Source organism: Saimiri boliviensis, chromosome 6, assembly GCF_048565385.1.
Source record: "Saimiri boliviensis isolate mSaiBol1 chromosome 6, mSaiBol1.pri, whole genome shotgun sequence".
Taxonomy (NCBI): domain Eukaryota; kingdom Metazoa; phylum Chordata; class Mammalia; order Primates; family Cebidae; genus Saimiri; species Saimiri boliviensis.
Genome location: NC_133454.1, coordinates 89313705 through 89328929, shown reverse-complemented (window position 1 = coordinate 89328929; position 15225 = coordinate 89313705). Strand labels below are relative to the sequence as shown.

Below are 15225 nucleotides of genomic sequence, written 5' to 3'. Positions count from 1 at the left end.
CTCAGTATCATAACCCTCATTTCTCAGGCCACTCTGGAATCACCTCTGCATCTGGCCAGCCCCAAGTGGGGCAAACTTACCTGTCAGCGTCTCCGAGGCCCAGGGAGGTATTTCGTTGCAGGGTCTCCCGTACCACAGCCATCCCATCTGGGAGCCGGTTCAGGCGACGGGTGTAGAGGCCAAGTCCACCATCAGTCATGTATCTTTAAAAGGAGAAGAGAACGATGCACAGGAATGTTAAAAGCAAGTGGCTTACAGGCTTGCATTCATATCCAGAAGCCTGCCTAGCCACCAAGTGCTCTAAGGGGGAAGGAAATGAGGATTCCCTGACACTGGCACCGATCACAGCCCAAGGATAACTCAGCTGCTGATCCAACCTAAAGGATCACCAGCTTGCTAACAAAAAAGAAAAAAAAAGAGAAAGAACTCAGCTTAATTAACCCAAACTCACAGGCACCTATGAAGCAGAAGGAAATTAGTGAATAAAATTAACTGTCAGATGGATTCATGACATTCTTTTTAATGTCAGCGATTAAACAAGCAGGTGTTTTACCTGAGTAATGGAAATGGAACTGACAAATCATTAGCAAATCATAGGCAATAATATTACAGAACAGTGCAGTGGGAAAAGAAGGCAAGCTTTTGAGAGAGAGGGAAAGAAAGGATAGAAGATGGATGAGTGACCTTTGCCATCACAGACAAGTCACTTCCCTGGGTTGTGAGTTTTTCACCCAAACTAGAGGACTGTCACAGCCTGTGACATATAGGAGTATCACAACATGAGCATGAGAATCAGTGAGATAAGAAATATGAAAGTGCACTCTAATTTGTGTAAGACTACATATGTGGAAGACATTATGGTTGTCATAATCATGAAGTGAATTTCACCCTTGATACTGACGTTTTAAGGAGGTTGCCACAAAACTCTGTGAAGAACACTAATGATAATTTATTCTTTTCTTGGTAGGATAGCTACAAAGCTGTCTTCTGATGAAATCAGTGCTGTCCTGGAGAGGGAGGATATCTGGAACTTTCTGTACAGATGTCTGATTGTCTACCAACCAGACAAGTTCCTGAAAGCTTAACCACTAGTAGGAGGTAGCTCAGTCCAAGGCAGCTGTACCTCCTATCTACCCTGGCTTCCTCACAGCCCCCATAAAGGAGACTGGTTGTGTCATTTCCCTCATCTTCAGAAGATAACAGGAAGGCAAAGCAAAACTTGGGCAGAGCCAGAAACCAAACTTGGATCCCTTTAATCCCTCATGGGACCCATCAGATCGCCTGCAAGGTATCTGAAAATGCAAGCATTTTACATTTCAAATCAAAGGATATGTACTAAGAGGACCAATGAGTCATTATTTTTCTGAGACAAAGTCACTCAGCTAAATCATGGAAAGCTTTACTGCACTTGGCATTTTAGCTTTTGCATATATGGAGTCGACCCTGAGGGTTTTTAGTCCTTGAATTTCTTCTACCTCTAGCTGGGAACCTTTATGGGATATATTTTTCAAGAACAGAATTATGAGGTGCATGGGAGGCTGCCCAGACCAGGAAGTTCAAGTAAGGGGCAGAGAAGAAAACTCGCACTGGAGTTATCTCATGTGAAAAGTACCTTCCAGAATGGGTCAGAGGAACCCAGGAAGCTTCTAGGCTATTGTGTCTAAACTCAACACCTTCAATGTTCCCTTCTCCTCCCTTTATGACATTAATGATCACTGAGGTCACAATGTCAACATAATAAAAAATCTGTTGGAGTAATTCAGACCAAGTATTTGTGCTTGTGCTGAAAACGCAACAGAAGAGACTGAAGTTTTCACTCAACTTTATCATTTTAAAAACCACTCTGTGAATATACTAAAAACCATGGAATTGTGTGCTTTAAAATGGTGAATTTCATGACATATAAATTAAATATCAAGAAAAATATAAAAATCGATTGCAGCTATAGTTAAATAATTATTTATCTAATTGCTCTTCAGTGCATATCGCTCACACTAGATAGTAAGCTCTTTGCAGGCAGAGATTCTTATTTTGTTCAAATCTATATCCCATGTGGTTAGCACATACTGGATGCTTATTAAATACTGTTTTTGTTGAATGAATGAATACATGAATGAATGAAGCTCAAAGACACAGCCATAGGGTGAGGCTTAGCAAAAATTTTTTACAAGAACACTGATTACAGGTTTTCTTTTTTTTCTGAGATGGAGTTTCGCTCTTGTTACCCAGGCTGAAGTGCAATGGCACGATCTCGGCTCACCGCAACCTCCGCCTCCTGGGTTCAGGCAATTCTCCTGCCTCAGCCTCCTGAGTAGCTGGGATTACAGGCACGTGCCACCATGCCCAGCTAATTTTTTGTATTTTTAGTAGAGACGGGGTTTCACCATGTTGATCAGGATGGTCTCGATCTCTTGACCTCGAGATCCACCCGCCTCAGCCTCCCAAAGTGCTGGGATTACAGGCTTGAGCCACCGCGCCTGGCCTGATTACAGGTTTTCTTTCCACTTTAGCATTAACCAACTTACATTTAAGACATAGGGCAAGCAAATTAAATGGTCGATCTGCCAATCATCCATCTAGCTAGCCATCCATCCTTCCATTCACCCTCCAGCAGATAGAGCGACTCAGGGTAGATCAATGGATTACAGGCATCTATCTTACAACCAGCACAAGGAGGAAAAACACCTGCACCAAAATGCTGTAACTTTGCCAGAAGCTGGGCTTTCTAGATCACATGTCCTTTCAAGGAGAACTCAGTGGAAGCTCTTCAAAAGACAATCTATTGCACCATTAAACAAGACAGTTAATTTTGATTTTAGCAAAGCCTGCCCAGCCAGTTAGATAAACAAAATGCTTTCAACTGGGGAGATCTTGTCAAAGGACAAACAAACTAATTTTAGCATTCATTTCCCTGCTGGATTTTTATTGCTAGTGAAACAACACACACGGTTGGGTAATTACACACACCCAGGCATGTAGACAAGGCCCACACATACAGAACCCTGGCTTTCTGCTAAGGCCAGACTGTGGAGCCTGGTGAGCATTCCAGACACGGAATGCTGAGACACATTGCAGCCCCAGCCCAGCCACACCCGGGTGAAATGTTGATTTGTCAGAAAATGGTAACCCAAAAAAGCGGGAAGGTCCCTTAGAAATGGAACAGAAATGAAACTGAATGTGTGAACTGAGCTTGCTGCTGGGAATTCTGACTTTGTTTTGGCAGAGGGAAGGGGAAAGGCAAAGCTAAAGCAGGCTGCCTTCTCCAACTTGCAGGAAGAACTGGAAGTCAGGGAGCTGAATGCAACAGGGAGGTGACAATGATCTAGTTTCAAGACTGCAAGTCTATCTCATTTACAATGTGCATGCAGAGGGAGGGCGGGCACAGGGATAGGAAAACATCGGGACCTTACTTCTTCTAGAGATATGTAAACACATGTTCAATCGTTTTTTTTAAACAATCGTATTCTTTAAAATGAATTTTGTTGTATATGTCTCCCTGGGAGACGCCACAGCACCACAGGCAGAGCTGTGAATAGGGCCAGACTCACACTCAATAAACTAATTTAAAATATTTCTAAATTATTAGCCACCAATTACGATGATTTACAAACAGCTCTGCATATCTTTTAAAATAACTCCTCTATTATACAGTCAATGAAAAATATACAAATTTGGGTTTGCTGGACCAAAATTTTTACATTAATTGCCTATACGTGAATATGGACTGCCTTAACCAAGTTAAGCCCTTAAGAAAGAAAGCATCATTTACAGATAAAGCAGCAACGGGTGTGCTTATCTGAAATGCTGGCTTTTTCCCAGGGCTGTTAGAAAAGCTGTGTTTCTGAAGGCTCAGGGAGCCAGCGGGCTGATGGCCTCACCCTGGGTGAAGAAGAAATGACTTGCCTAAGGTCGCAAGCAAAGGAACCAGCTGATCCAAGAACTGAATCTCAGAACACCCATGCCACATTCTCCTTCTCCTTGGAGAGATATATAATTAGTGCTGGAGCCTAATGACGTGCTGGTAACATCCTAATGTCTTCTGAGTGGGCTCCTGCCTGAGCTGCCAAGCTACTGAACCATCCCCACATTACCCTCTCGAGTTCTGCAGTGATGGCTGGGTGGAGGAGGCTCTCTGCATCCACCTTCTAAAGCTTCCCCAGAGACACCTGGATGCAAAGAGTAAGAGCCTTTGCTAAAGGGACAAGGTGCCTATGGGGTGTTTTTCTTGCTTCCCTGGGGTGACCCATGAGCATCAGGGTTAAGGAACATGACTGTTGTTAGAGCTAAGTTGTTCAAATGCCTCCTCTGCCCCTTGCTGGCTGAAGGACCGAGTACACATCATTGTTAGAAAGCACTGGGTACTGTGTTAAGTGCTTCACATAAATCATGGCATTCAACCTTCAAAATAATCATATCAAGTGTATTATCATCTCTGTTGTTCAGACGAGGAAAACAGAACTGTGGTTAAGATCCCAGCGCAGGCAGGTGGGTTCAAATCCCAACTTTGTCACATTTCAGTGCCATTTCTTCTAGTTTTAGTTCCCTCACAGGATTGGGGCGGGTTAAATGAGATAGTGCATATGTTTAGAAAGCCCAGTGCCTGGCGTGCAGGGAGCACTTCATAATAGCACTTCATGTAACTGCTAACAGGAATGGCAAGACCTAGTTCCTGCTCTGGTGAAGCTCAAAACCTACTGGGGACTAAGACATGCATATAGCTTTACCTCTTTAAAAAAATGATATAACAGATGAATGCATGACTGGCTTTGAGAGCACATTGAGAAAGCATCACAGAGGAGCGCTGTTTAAGTTGGTCCTAAAGGGTGCAGGGCAGTTTACCAGACAAAAGGGGATCCATCTAGACACATGGATAACATATGCAAAAGCAGAGAGAAATGGAAGAGGAAGGGATGTTCAGAGAAGGGTAAGCAGTTCATTGTTGCTGGAACACTGGGAACGCAGCCAGGAACTAGGCTGCATGGGGCTTGGGGGATGGTTTTGAACACCTTGGATACCAGGCCTTTGCCTGTGCGGGGATACATGAAGGTACTAATGAGTAACAGGCTCTGGCTTCTGTTTCAAAGAGAACACCGACTTTTCAATTCTTTCACCATTTTCTATTCAGTCTTTGGTGACCATTTTCTCATCAGGATTTCCTTCTATAGATTTTTCAGAACATACCATGTCCTAGTCCTGAGTCACCCCAGATCTCTGGGGGAAAGACCAGACTTGTAGGGTAGACCTCACCATCCTTCCAGTCAAGACAGACCTGTGAAGGCAACATGCCTTTTACAAAAGGAACTTTCTCTACAGAATGGGCTGGTAAATGACACTAGCTATGAAAAAGCTGTGGAATCTAACAGGACCTGTTAGAACAAATACTCTAGACTCCAAGCCCAACATTTAGTAAATAGATTTCTTCCCTTTCTTTAACTACAATGATACAACAATGTGGAACCAAGTGAAACCGGCTTTGTGAGTCACCTTCAGAAGCGGGAAAGGTGACTTCTCGTTTCCAAAGTTCACAGTTCAACAGGGGCTGCATAAGTAACACAAACTGACTGTCACTAATCTCACAAGAAATCACCTCTGTCAAGAACTGTGTGAGGAGAGAGGAGACAGAAGAAAAGAAATATGTACCAACTTGCTGTAGTCGAATGCATTTCTAACAGAGCATGACATAAAAAAACACACCTCTTAGATGCAAGAAATGAAAGAACAAATAGAAAACAAATCAATCCTAGGTAATTACTTTTCTTCAAAGACATATCAGCCTGTCTATTTTTCAGGCACACTTTTGGTTGAAACGTGGACAGAGAAACATGGAATAAAATAATTATATGTGTGTGTAATATTCCTTGCCAATAACAATATAAATATCCAGACATCTATATCAATACATACTTTGTTGCATAAGGTTAAAAAAAATGATGGGGGCTGATGAAAAGGCCTTGTTTTGAGCAAGTCACCAACATCCAAATCCCCAAACATCATATGCTTTCACAGGCCCCTCCACTCGGTTATAATACAGTATGACATTCATTCTCTGAGTTTATTAGGATGTAAATCAGGTTTCTGGACAGACCTGGAAAAGAATCCCTTTAGATTAGAGCCTCTGAGAAGTCAGTTGAATCAACTTCACTCCGGGTCATAGGAGGACGTGCTGACTAGCAAATCTAACAAAGCTGCCTGCATCCTTTTGAAAAAAGCTGACCTTTATGAAAAGAAAATCGGTGGCCACATTGGCTTAAGGAAGAAGAGAATGCATCTGAAATGGAAAAATATGACTGGAAAAAAAAATGGGATCAATTTCCCAGTGCGAATTATAAAACTGCAGCACTAAAATTTAGTGAATACTTAAAATTTTGCTAAGGAAACACATGAAAACCACTTTGTCTTCAATGAGATTTTAGGCATAAATGTTGAAGCAGATGTGGTATATTTCATTTATCAAAACGCTCTGTCCCCCATGACAAGTTCAGAGACATGTTGCAGTGACTCTAGTATCCTACTCACAGCATGCTCTTACACATTTTTTTTTTTTTTTTTTTTTTTTTGAGACGGAGTTTCGCTCTTGTTACCCAGGCTGGAGTGCAATGGCGCGATCTCGGCTCACCGCAACCTCCGCCTCCTGGGTTCAAGCAATTCTCCTGCCTCAGCCTCCTGAGTAGCTGGGATTACAGGCACGCGCCACCATGCCCGGCTAATTTTTGTATTTTTAGTAGGGACGGGGTTTCACCATGTTGACCAGGATGGTCTTGATCTCTCGACCTCGTGATCCACCCACCTCGGCCTCCCAAAGTGCTGGGATTACAGGCTTGAGCCACCGCGCCCGGCCTCTTACACATTTTAAAATCAAATAAAGGTAAGATTCGAGCGAGGAACTCCGCGTTGTCTCTTCTTGATTATGGGTCACTCCAAACTGACACAGGATGCAGTAACCAATAGCAACCTTTGGAGAAAAAGCCCAAGGTGAGAATGCCTTTCTCAGTTGGGGTTCCCTGTGTAACAGGACTTTAAATAAGACAGACTGCACAATCCACACCATTAAAACACAAGGGGGTATGAGGTGGAAGAGGGGTCAGAAATGACTCTGATCGTCCATTTTTATGCCTGAGAGGGCAATTCTTCTAACATAGACCCACACATCTTTGGCCTTCATGCCTTTGGGATAACGCTTCCAACAACCACTGGCAGAGGCCATAGGGAGATGAGAATCCAACCAGTTTCCCACCTTTCTGCTTGATGCAAAATTGGGGCACCCTTTACACCATTTCCTCCTGTCCTCCAGGACTGTCAGCTCTTCAGGATGTCACAAGTTGATAACAACTTGTTCTCTTGAGGAGGATTTGGGAGTTCAACTTACATCGTGAGTAAAATCTTTCCTTATCTCACTCAAGCCTGGAGCCGTCTCCTGTGGCCACAACACGCACCACCTTGGTTCAGAGCACAGGATGACGTGACCACGGCAAACAGACGGCACTGCTGTGAAGTTTCTTCAACGTCCACAAGCCATCCACCAGGAGAACGCACAGCTGAAGGGGGACCAGACTCTGCTTCTCTTCTGCAAAGTGAGCCAGATGACTGGGAAAACCCAGATCAATCCTCTGGTCATGCACAGTACAGAGGAGGTCAAGGCTGCTGCAGAAGTGAGCTCGCTCAGGAGTTCTGGAGCCGACTCCGGCTCGCCCCAGCCAGCAGAGCACATCTCACTGGGGAGTACTACAAGGATGTTGCTAAGCTAATCAAACAAGGGCTCAGATCCATCAGGCCGTGGGGACAGAGGCAGCAGTGGGAAAAGGCGGGCCTGAGTTAAAGAGGAGACAAAGGGTCCCAGGGGCACCCTGCAAGTCTCACCAGGGAAAACTGGTGCCACAGACTTTTGCCATTTCTACTTCCAAAAGCAAGGTGCTGGTGACTGCTTGAGGGAGAGACAGAAGACACAGCGTGGGAGTCGTCGTTGTCTGCAACTCATCTCAACACATGCCTCACCATCCACCTGCCGCTTATGAGTCACGGAGCAGCAGTTTCAACATTACCTGGAAGCGGTTTTAAAAAGCAGTATCCCAGACCTTCTAAATCAGACTCAGCAGTTCCATAAACTCCCCAGGTGATTTGTGTGTGCATTAAAGAAAAAGAAGCACTGGACCCAGGCAGTTGTCTCTGTAGAGGGAAGCGCAGACGATCCAGGAGTGAAAACGCAAGTGCTCCTATGTGTATTTATTTCATATGATCTTTCTGATTCCTATGTTTTCATATACTATATAGTATATGCAATATTTCAATAACATGGCACATGCAGACTTTAAAAACTACAACCAAATCCAGTTTAGAGACCATTATCTAAAGTAGAAATTCCTAAACTTTCTTAAGTTATGAACCCCCTTGGAGAAACCAGTGAAAGCTATGGACCCCATCTCACATATGTGTAAAATTCACACCCAGCATGAGTTGACTCACAGACCTCTGGGCCCCACCTTAGCAGTACCTTTGCCCAAACAGCACAGAAGTGGATCCTGGCTGTGTAGATCCTTCAACATACTTTGCAATGATTTCTACATTGCAAGACTTGTCTGTTTGCTATAAACCTATTCAGCAGTGGCTCATGGCATTGCTACAATTCACATGTTATCCTGAATTTTAGCACACAGACTCAGTCTCTGAGTCTTTCTTTCACCAAACTGCTTGGGTCTTTCTTTCCACAAACTCCTAGCAGAGAGATTGATCAAGTGGAGAATTTCTGTTTGGTGGGAAAACATGCTACCAAGGTTTGTGTGTCCTTTGCAAAATGCAGTGTGACTTTCCGTAAGTTTAATAAAATTTCAGCTAATACTAATTACCAGAGCTGTGTGGTTTAAAAAGATCTATATGTATATAAACTCCAGAAGCATTTTAATTTAAAAAGCCCGTAACTGCCTTAATAAAATGCATACTCACATGCACAAAGAGCCAAGGATTATAACAATAGTGTACTTATCACCCTTAAACCAACAGACATATGTAAAATTTTCATTGTACTCCATGGCTACACTTGTTTGAAATGGACGCAGGCAGGGCACACTTCTGAAGAAAGGCTGCATGCATTTGCAAACTGACAGTCCCTGTGTCTGAAACTTAGTCTCGCCTGAATTGTCTTTATTGTGGTTCAACTGTCAGTGTGGAATTGCAACAAATATTTCTAGCATTAGCAGGAAGCTTTTTGTCCACCTTCTGAAAGATGAAACACATCCTAACACACAGGAGACAGTTCTCTAGACAAAGCCCCTTTAAGCTCTTTCTTGGAATGAAACAGATGGTGAAAGGAGATGGACTGATATCCAGGAATTCTCAAAGCTCAGAATACACTCAAATCCTCTGGAGAGCCTGACCAAAATGCTTATTCCAAGGCCTCAGCTTCACACGTGCAAGATATATTTAGTGAGGCCTAAACCTTACATTAAACAAACAAACAAACAAACAAACAAACAAAAACATACTTTACTTTCTAAGAGATTCTTTCTTTAATACACTGTAAAGAAATTAGAGCTCCTTTATATCCCCCTCTTCCCCCTGCCAACACTTTGCTCTATTATTTATATCTATATTTTTTTTCTTAGAAACAGGGTCTTGCTTTGTCACTCAGGGTAGAGCGTACACTGCTGTCCTGAACTCCTGGGCTCAAGGGATCCTCCTGTCTCAGACCCTCAAGTAGTTGGGACTACAGCTGCAGGTCACCATGTTGCTCAGGCTGGTCTTGAACTGGGCTCAAGCAATGCTCTCACATCAGCCTCCAAGGTGCTGGGATTACAGGTGTGAGCCACTGCTCCTGGCCTATTATTAATATTTTGTATTAGTGTGGCATATTGTTGCAATTGATGGACCGATATTAATACATTATTATTAACTGAAGTCACACTAGGGTTTACTCTGTGTCTTACAGCTCTACTGGTTTTGATACAGAATGTCACCTGCTCACCATTATAGTAACACAAACTATAATTCCACCACCTTAAAAATGCCCCCTGCTCCACCTATTCATCCCTTCCCCCAAGCCCACATTTTTAACAGATATGCAAGTGACTCTCTTGCAGATAGGCCAAAACTCTGAGAAATGTTGCCTTAAGTCATTAGACCTGGGTGGAAGAACTGTAAGCTAGATTGGATTTCGTTTCCCTAAGAATTAGTTGACTAAAATGTGACTACACAATAATAGCAATTTAGACTTCAAATCCTCTTAATAACTACTCTCGGCCCCTCTCTGTGTTAGGGGACAATGTCCACATTAACCCAGGTTGAAGCTGATCCCCAGTGTTTCCTCCATCTCAAATCAAGGCTTGATAAAAGTTGTTATAACTTTAAGTTTCTTCTAAAATATCAAGTAACTCATGTCTTGTAGTTAAATGCCTACCAGCCTCAGGGCACTCTGACTGTTGGAAACTCAGATGGCTGGCAAGTGGTAAGAGTGAGCAGTATTAGGCATGCTGAATTCAAAGTATTATGGACAACACACGGGTGGCTCAGCGTGGCATAATCAGATGCTCCTCCTCTGGAAAAGCCTTCCACATTGTCGAAAGAATCTGACAGAAGTGTTTCCTGGTTGAGTAGATCTTTCAGCACACTTTGCAATGGTTTCTACATTGCAAGACTTGTCTGTTTGCTATAAACCAATTCAACAGCGGCTCATGGCATTGCTACAATTCACATGTTACCCTGAATTTTAGCACACAGACTCAATCTCACCACTGCTTGGGTCTTGCTTTCACCAAACTCCTAGCAAAGAGATTGCTCAAGCGGAGAAGTTCTGTATGGTGGTAAAACATACTACCAAGTTTTGCACGTCTTTTGCAAAATGCATTTTCCAGAGCGCTTCTCATGCACTGAAACACACCTGCCAATCATCGCTTGCCTGCTAACCTTATTGTTCCTGCGATTTCTGCGATGGCCCCCCAAGCCTCAAAGTGCTCTGAGACACAGGCTCACTCTTCATGTTAAATCAGCAGAATTTGTGTTGGCTTTGAGGATTGTATGTTCCCTTTGGAAGATGACTAGAGCCTGTAGGGGTGGGAGTCTGACATCTAGTGTCTGTTTCTCTTCTGGCTTCATGTAGACACCCCCAGGCAACAACCAGAGTCTCTACCAAACTGGGGAGAAATCAGCTGGCACTTTGGCTTAGGTTCATGCAAGTTTCACTTTGTCTTTTCTAGACCACAGCTGCAAGAAAGCCATGGTGCACTGAGAATAGGTGGAATGAGAAGGTGACTCATTTGTAATTGTGAGACAATCCCTGCTGTAGACGGAGGCAAAAAGCAGGCCTTGGGAACATCACCGATGTTGGGACCAACCTCAGTGAACAAGAAGATTTCTGGAAGCACTATGGGGAGGCTGCAGGAAGGGCTCCAGAGTCACTAGTAGGACTTCGCCCAGAGGAGGCCTATGTTTAAGGTGGTGGCATCTGTGCAACAAACGTTTATGTAGCTTCTGTTGAGAGGCAGGCACTAGCCCGGCTGTTGGGGATTTAAGAATCAGACTGAGTGCTTGACCCTGAGGGGCTTAGTGTTGGCTTGGGGCAAGCAGATATGTAATATTTGTATAGGGTTCAGCAAAGGCCAAAGCACGGAGAGAGGCCAGAAAAGGCTCCTTAGAGAAAGCAAGCCTTACATAGCATCTTGAAGGTGTCTTCCAGGCAATGCTGGGTTGGGCCAGGGAGATCAGGTGGTTCACACAGACATGCATGCACAAATACAAAGGACCCAACATGTAAAGTGAACTTGGTGTACAGTTTTCTATGCTAGGTTTCTACCAGGTGATATTTTCATCAAGACAATGATTATGCTGGGCACTTATTCTAAATGGGATTCAACAAATAAACCACTAACACCAAGGAAATAAGTATACAGACCTTTGGCCTTCAAGGGTGGAGGATTAAGCAAAACTAGGTGACTATAGGATGCTCGAATTACCTGCCATCGAATCCATAAAAACGGTAGACACAACAGCTGACAACATGAAATGCTGGCCCTGTCCTGGTCACTCATCCAGATGTCACCTTCAGAAACTACACACAGGCAGCTGAGAACACTGGTTCTCCGTAGGAATGATCCTATCTCCAGGGAGGGAGCAGGAATTTGAAAAGTATGTTCAAGGTCCAGTGTTTTTGATAATGTATTCTGCAGCTAAAGTTTTCCAAAATTTGAGTTGTTGTAGAGCTACTAAAGATATAATGATTCTGAAAGGCCACATCCAATTTTACCCCCCAGCTCTGCACCTCCTCACCCCTCAATCAGGGTGTGAGATCTTTCAGGATGGGACATGACATATAAAAAGAAAAACGTTTGGGCCAGGTGTGGTGGCTCATGCCTATAATCCCAGTACTTTGGGAGGCCAAGGCGGGCAGATCACCTGGGGTCAGGAGTTCAAGACCAGCCTAGCCAACATAGTGAAACCCTGTCTCTACTAAAAATCCAAAAATTAGCTGAACATGGCAGCCTGTAATCCCAGCTACTTGGGAAGCTGAGGCAGGAGACTTGCTTGAACCCAGGAGATGGAGGTTGCATGAGCCAAGATCACACCACTGCACTCCAGCCTGGGTGACAGGGTGAGACTCTATCTCAAAAAAGAAAAAAGTTTGAAAAACATTGAGTTAAAATATGTGAGGATAGAAACCAGTCATTTTCTTCCTGGAGAGTTCAGATTTTGAACTAATTAAGGTACCAGATTTCCATATTAATAGAGACTATCCGAAAGTGTGTTGTACATCCACAAAAGCTGCATATGATACATTCACATGGTGGTAAACAAGGCCGCGGCTGGGGTGTTACAGGTAGGGCCCACATGTCCTGAGCCAGGAAAGGGAAATCTCACCGCTATCTCTTTGTAGTGTAAAAAGGCTTTTTTAAACCCCACAAAATGGGTCCCAAACGCATCTCCCCACCCCTTGTCCCCTAAAAATAGGCCATGGTAGAAATTCTTAAGATAAAATACAACAGTGAAAAGGCACCCTATGCAAACCATAGGCCACAGGAAAGAGAACAATCACTCTAACCTCTTCAGCTGGGTATATACCAAATAACCCCCTATCCCTCTGGATTTTTTTTTCTATTTTCCCAATGGAAAAATGCCCTTTTCTACTAAGGTCGGCAAAAATGTGTCCTACTCAAAAACGTGTCTGCGGGGCCAGACACAATACAAATTCCCCAATGACTAAAACACTTGTGCTTATCTTCGCCAGGGCATGTAGCATTCCCACACCACGACGCTCTGCCTCATCTAGCATATTAAGGTCAAAATACAGGATGTCTTTTAGTTCATTTTCCCCACCTCCCACTTGAGGACACCATACTGAGAAGGTGTTAACTCTAAAATCTCACTTTATGTGCAATAGAGCATTGAGAAGAACATCCATGATAGGCAGTTTCATGGAACTATAGAATATTAGATCTGGGGGGATTTCAAAGATTACTTGGTCTAATGATTTTTCAGATGCAAAACGAAGACTCAGAGAATTGGAGTTATTCGCCCAAGGAAATACAAGTAGAAAGTAGTCACTGATGTATTTTCATTTAAATGTATTTGTGTGTTCAATAAATCCCCTTTTCTGTCTTTTATGATAAAACTGAAGCTTGGCTCCCTAATTTCACATTTGTTACAACTGTTAGCTTGTCTTTCTTCTTGTGCTCCAGGCTCTCATCCAACAAGTTCAATTCTCACCCAATAATTTTACAACCAATATCTTTGCTTCAAAATCCCCAGTCCCTGTAACTACATCTTCAATTCTCAAGACAAGTTACCTAACAAGTGTTTCTTCGTGTACTGAAGAAAGAATAAATAACAATCAAGAATTAAATTGTCGGGCTGGGCGCAGTGGCTCACACCTGTAATTGCAGAATTTTCAAAGGCTGAGGCAGGTGGATCACTTGAGGCCAGAAGTTCAACAGCCTGGTCAACATGGTGAAACCTCATTCCTACTAAAAACACAAAAATTAGCTGGGTGTGATGGCACATGCCTGTAATTCCAGCTACCTGGGAGGCTGAGGCAAGAGAATGGCTTGAACCCAGGAGGTGGAGGTTCCAGTGGGCTGAGATCAGGACACTACACTCTACACTGAGCAACAGAGCAAGACTGTCTCAATAAAAACAAAAATTGCTTTCACTGTAGTCCTCCCTTTCCTCCCTTATCTGTGGTTTCACCTCCCACAGTTTTAGTCATCCATAGTCAATCGTAGTCTGACACTGGGTCAGTACAGTACAATAAGATATTTTGAGAAAGAGAGAGAGAGAGAGAGAGAGAGAGAGAGACCGACCACATTCACATATCTTTTATTAGAGCATGTTGTAATAGTTCTATTTTATTGTTAACTGTTGTTAATTTCTTGCTGTGTCTAATTTATAAATTAAACTTTATCCCAAGTATGTATGTAAAGAAAAAAAAATGTAGTTTATATAGTGTAAAGCACAATCTGCAGTTTCAGGCATCCCCTGGGGGGTCTTGGAACGTATCTCCTGTGGAAAAGGGAGAAATACTATATGTACATGTTACGTGTTAAGCATCTGGAGAATACAAAGAGAAATGAGATGAATCATTGCATCTGTTTTAGAGATAAATCAAATACTATCAGTAGTAGACTATGGTACAAACACGGTCCAAAAAGGACTTCTAGGAAGATGGGGACTTCCAGGTCTCATTTAAGGGGCAGCATGGCTAAAGCAGAAAGTCCGCCATATTGGGAACAAGGTTATTGCCACACTCTAAGGCAGCCTGAACTTGAGCTGAAGCGAGTTTCAACTCTCCATGGCCAAATTCCCCACTGTATTCGATTCTTAGAAAAGTGAAAGCAGCATAGTGGGGAGCTCAGTTTGAAAGGCAAAAGAACTGTATTTCTCTTTAGAATTTCAACGTGTATATGTCCAGGACAGTGTCACAGGTGTGTGCACAAGAGCGACAGGGTGTTGCACAAACTGTGTGGATGAGCACATTTCTCCCTGTAGCAAGACAGCTGCTAGGGCTCTGGAGGTAACCTGGGCATAAGACATTCAGAAGCCAAGCATGCAGGCAACCCAGCCAGCGTGTGGGCACGGAGAAGCGGAGGCGAGTGTGAACAGGGTGTGGCAGGGGTGTCCCAGCAGCAGCTGGAGCACTCTGGAAGGAAAGACAGGCTGAGCAGTTGCCAAAACACAGGTCAATGACCTCCAGAGAGGGAACCAAGCTACAGTCAGTGGCCTACAGAACACTTAAATTATCTTCTATCA

At 43.4% G+C, this 15225-nt stretch overlaps 1 protein-coding gene across 10 annotated transcripts in view; it reads right to left on the bottom strand.

The window, feature by feature from the left end:
* The window catches only part of NAV2 (neuron navigator 2), a 768220-nt gene that overhangs the window by 143137 nt on the left and 609858 nt on the right, over window positions 1-15225 (bottom strand). For all 10 annotated transcript variants that reach the window (XM_074401233.1, XM_074401231.1, XM_074401234.1 and 7 more), the window contains one exon: window positions 81-203. In XM_074401233.1, the coding sequence (XP_074257334.1) occupies window positions 81-203 (123 nt within the window). The remainder of the gene's footprint in view (window positions 1-80; window positions 204-15225) is intronic.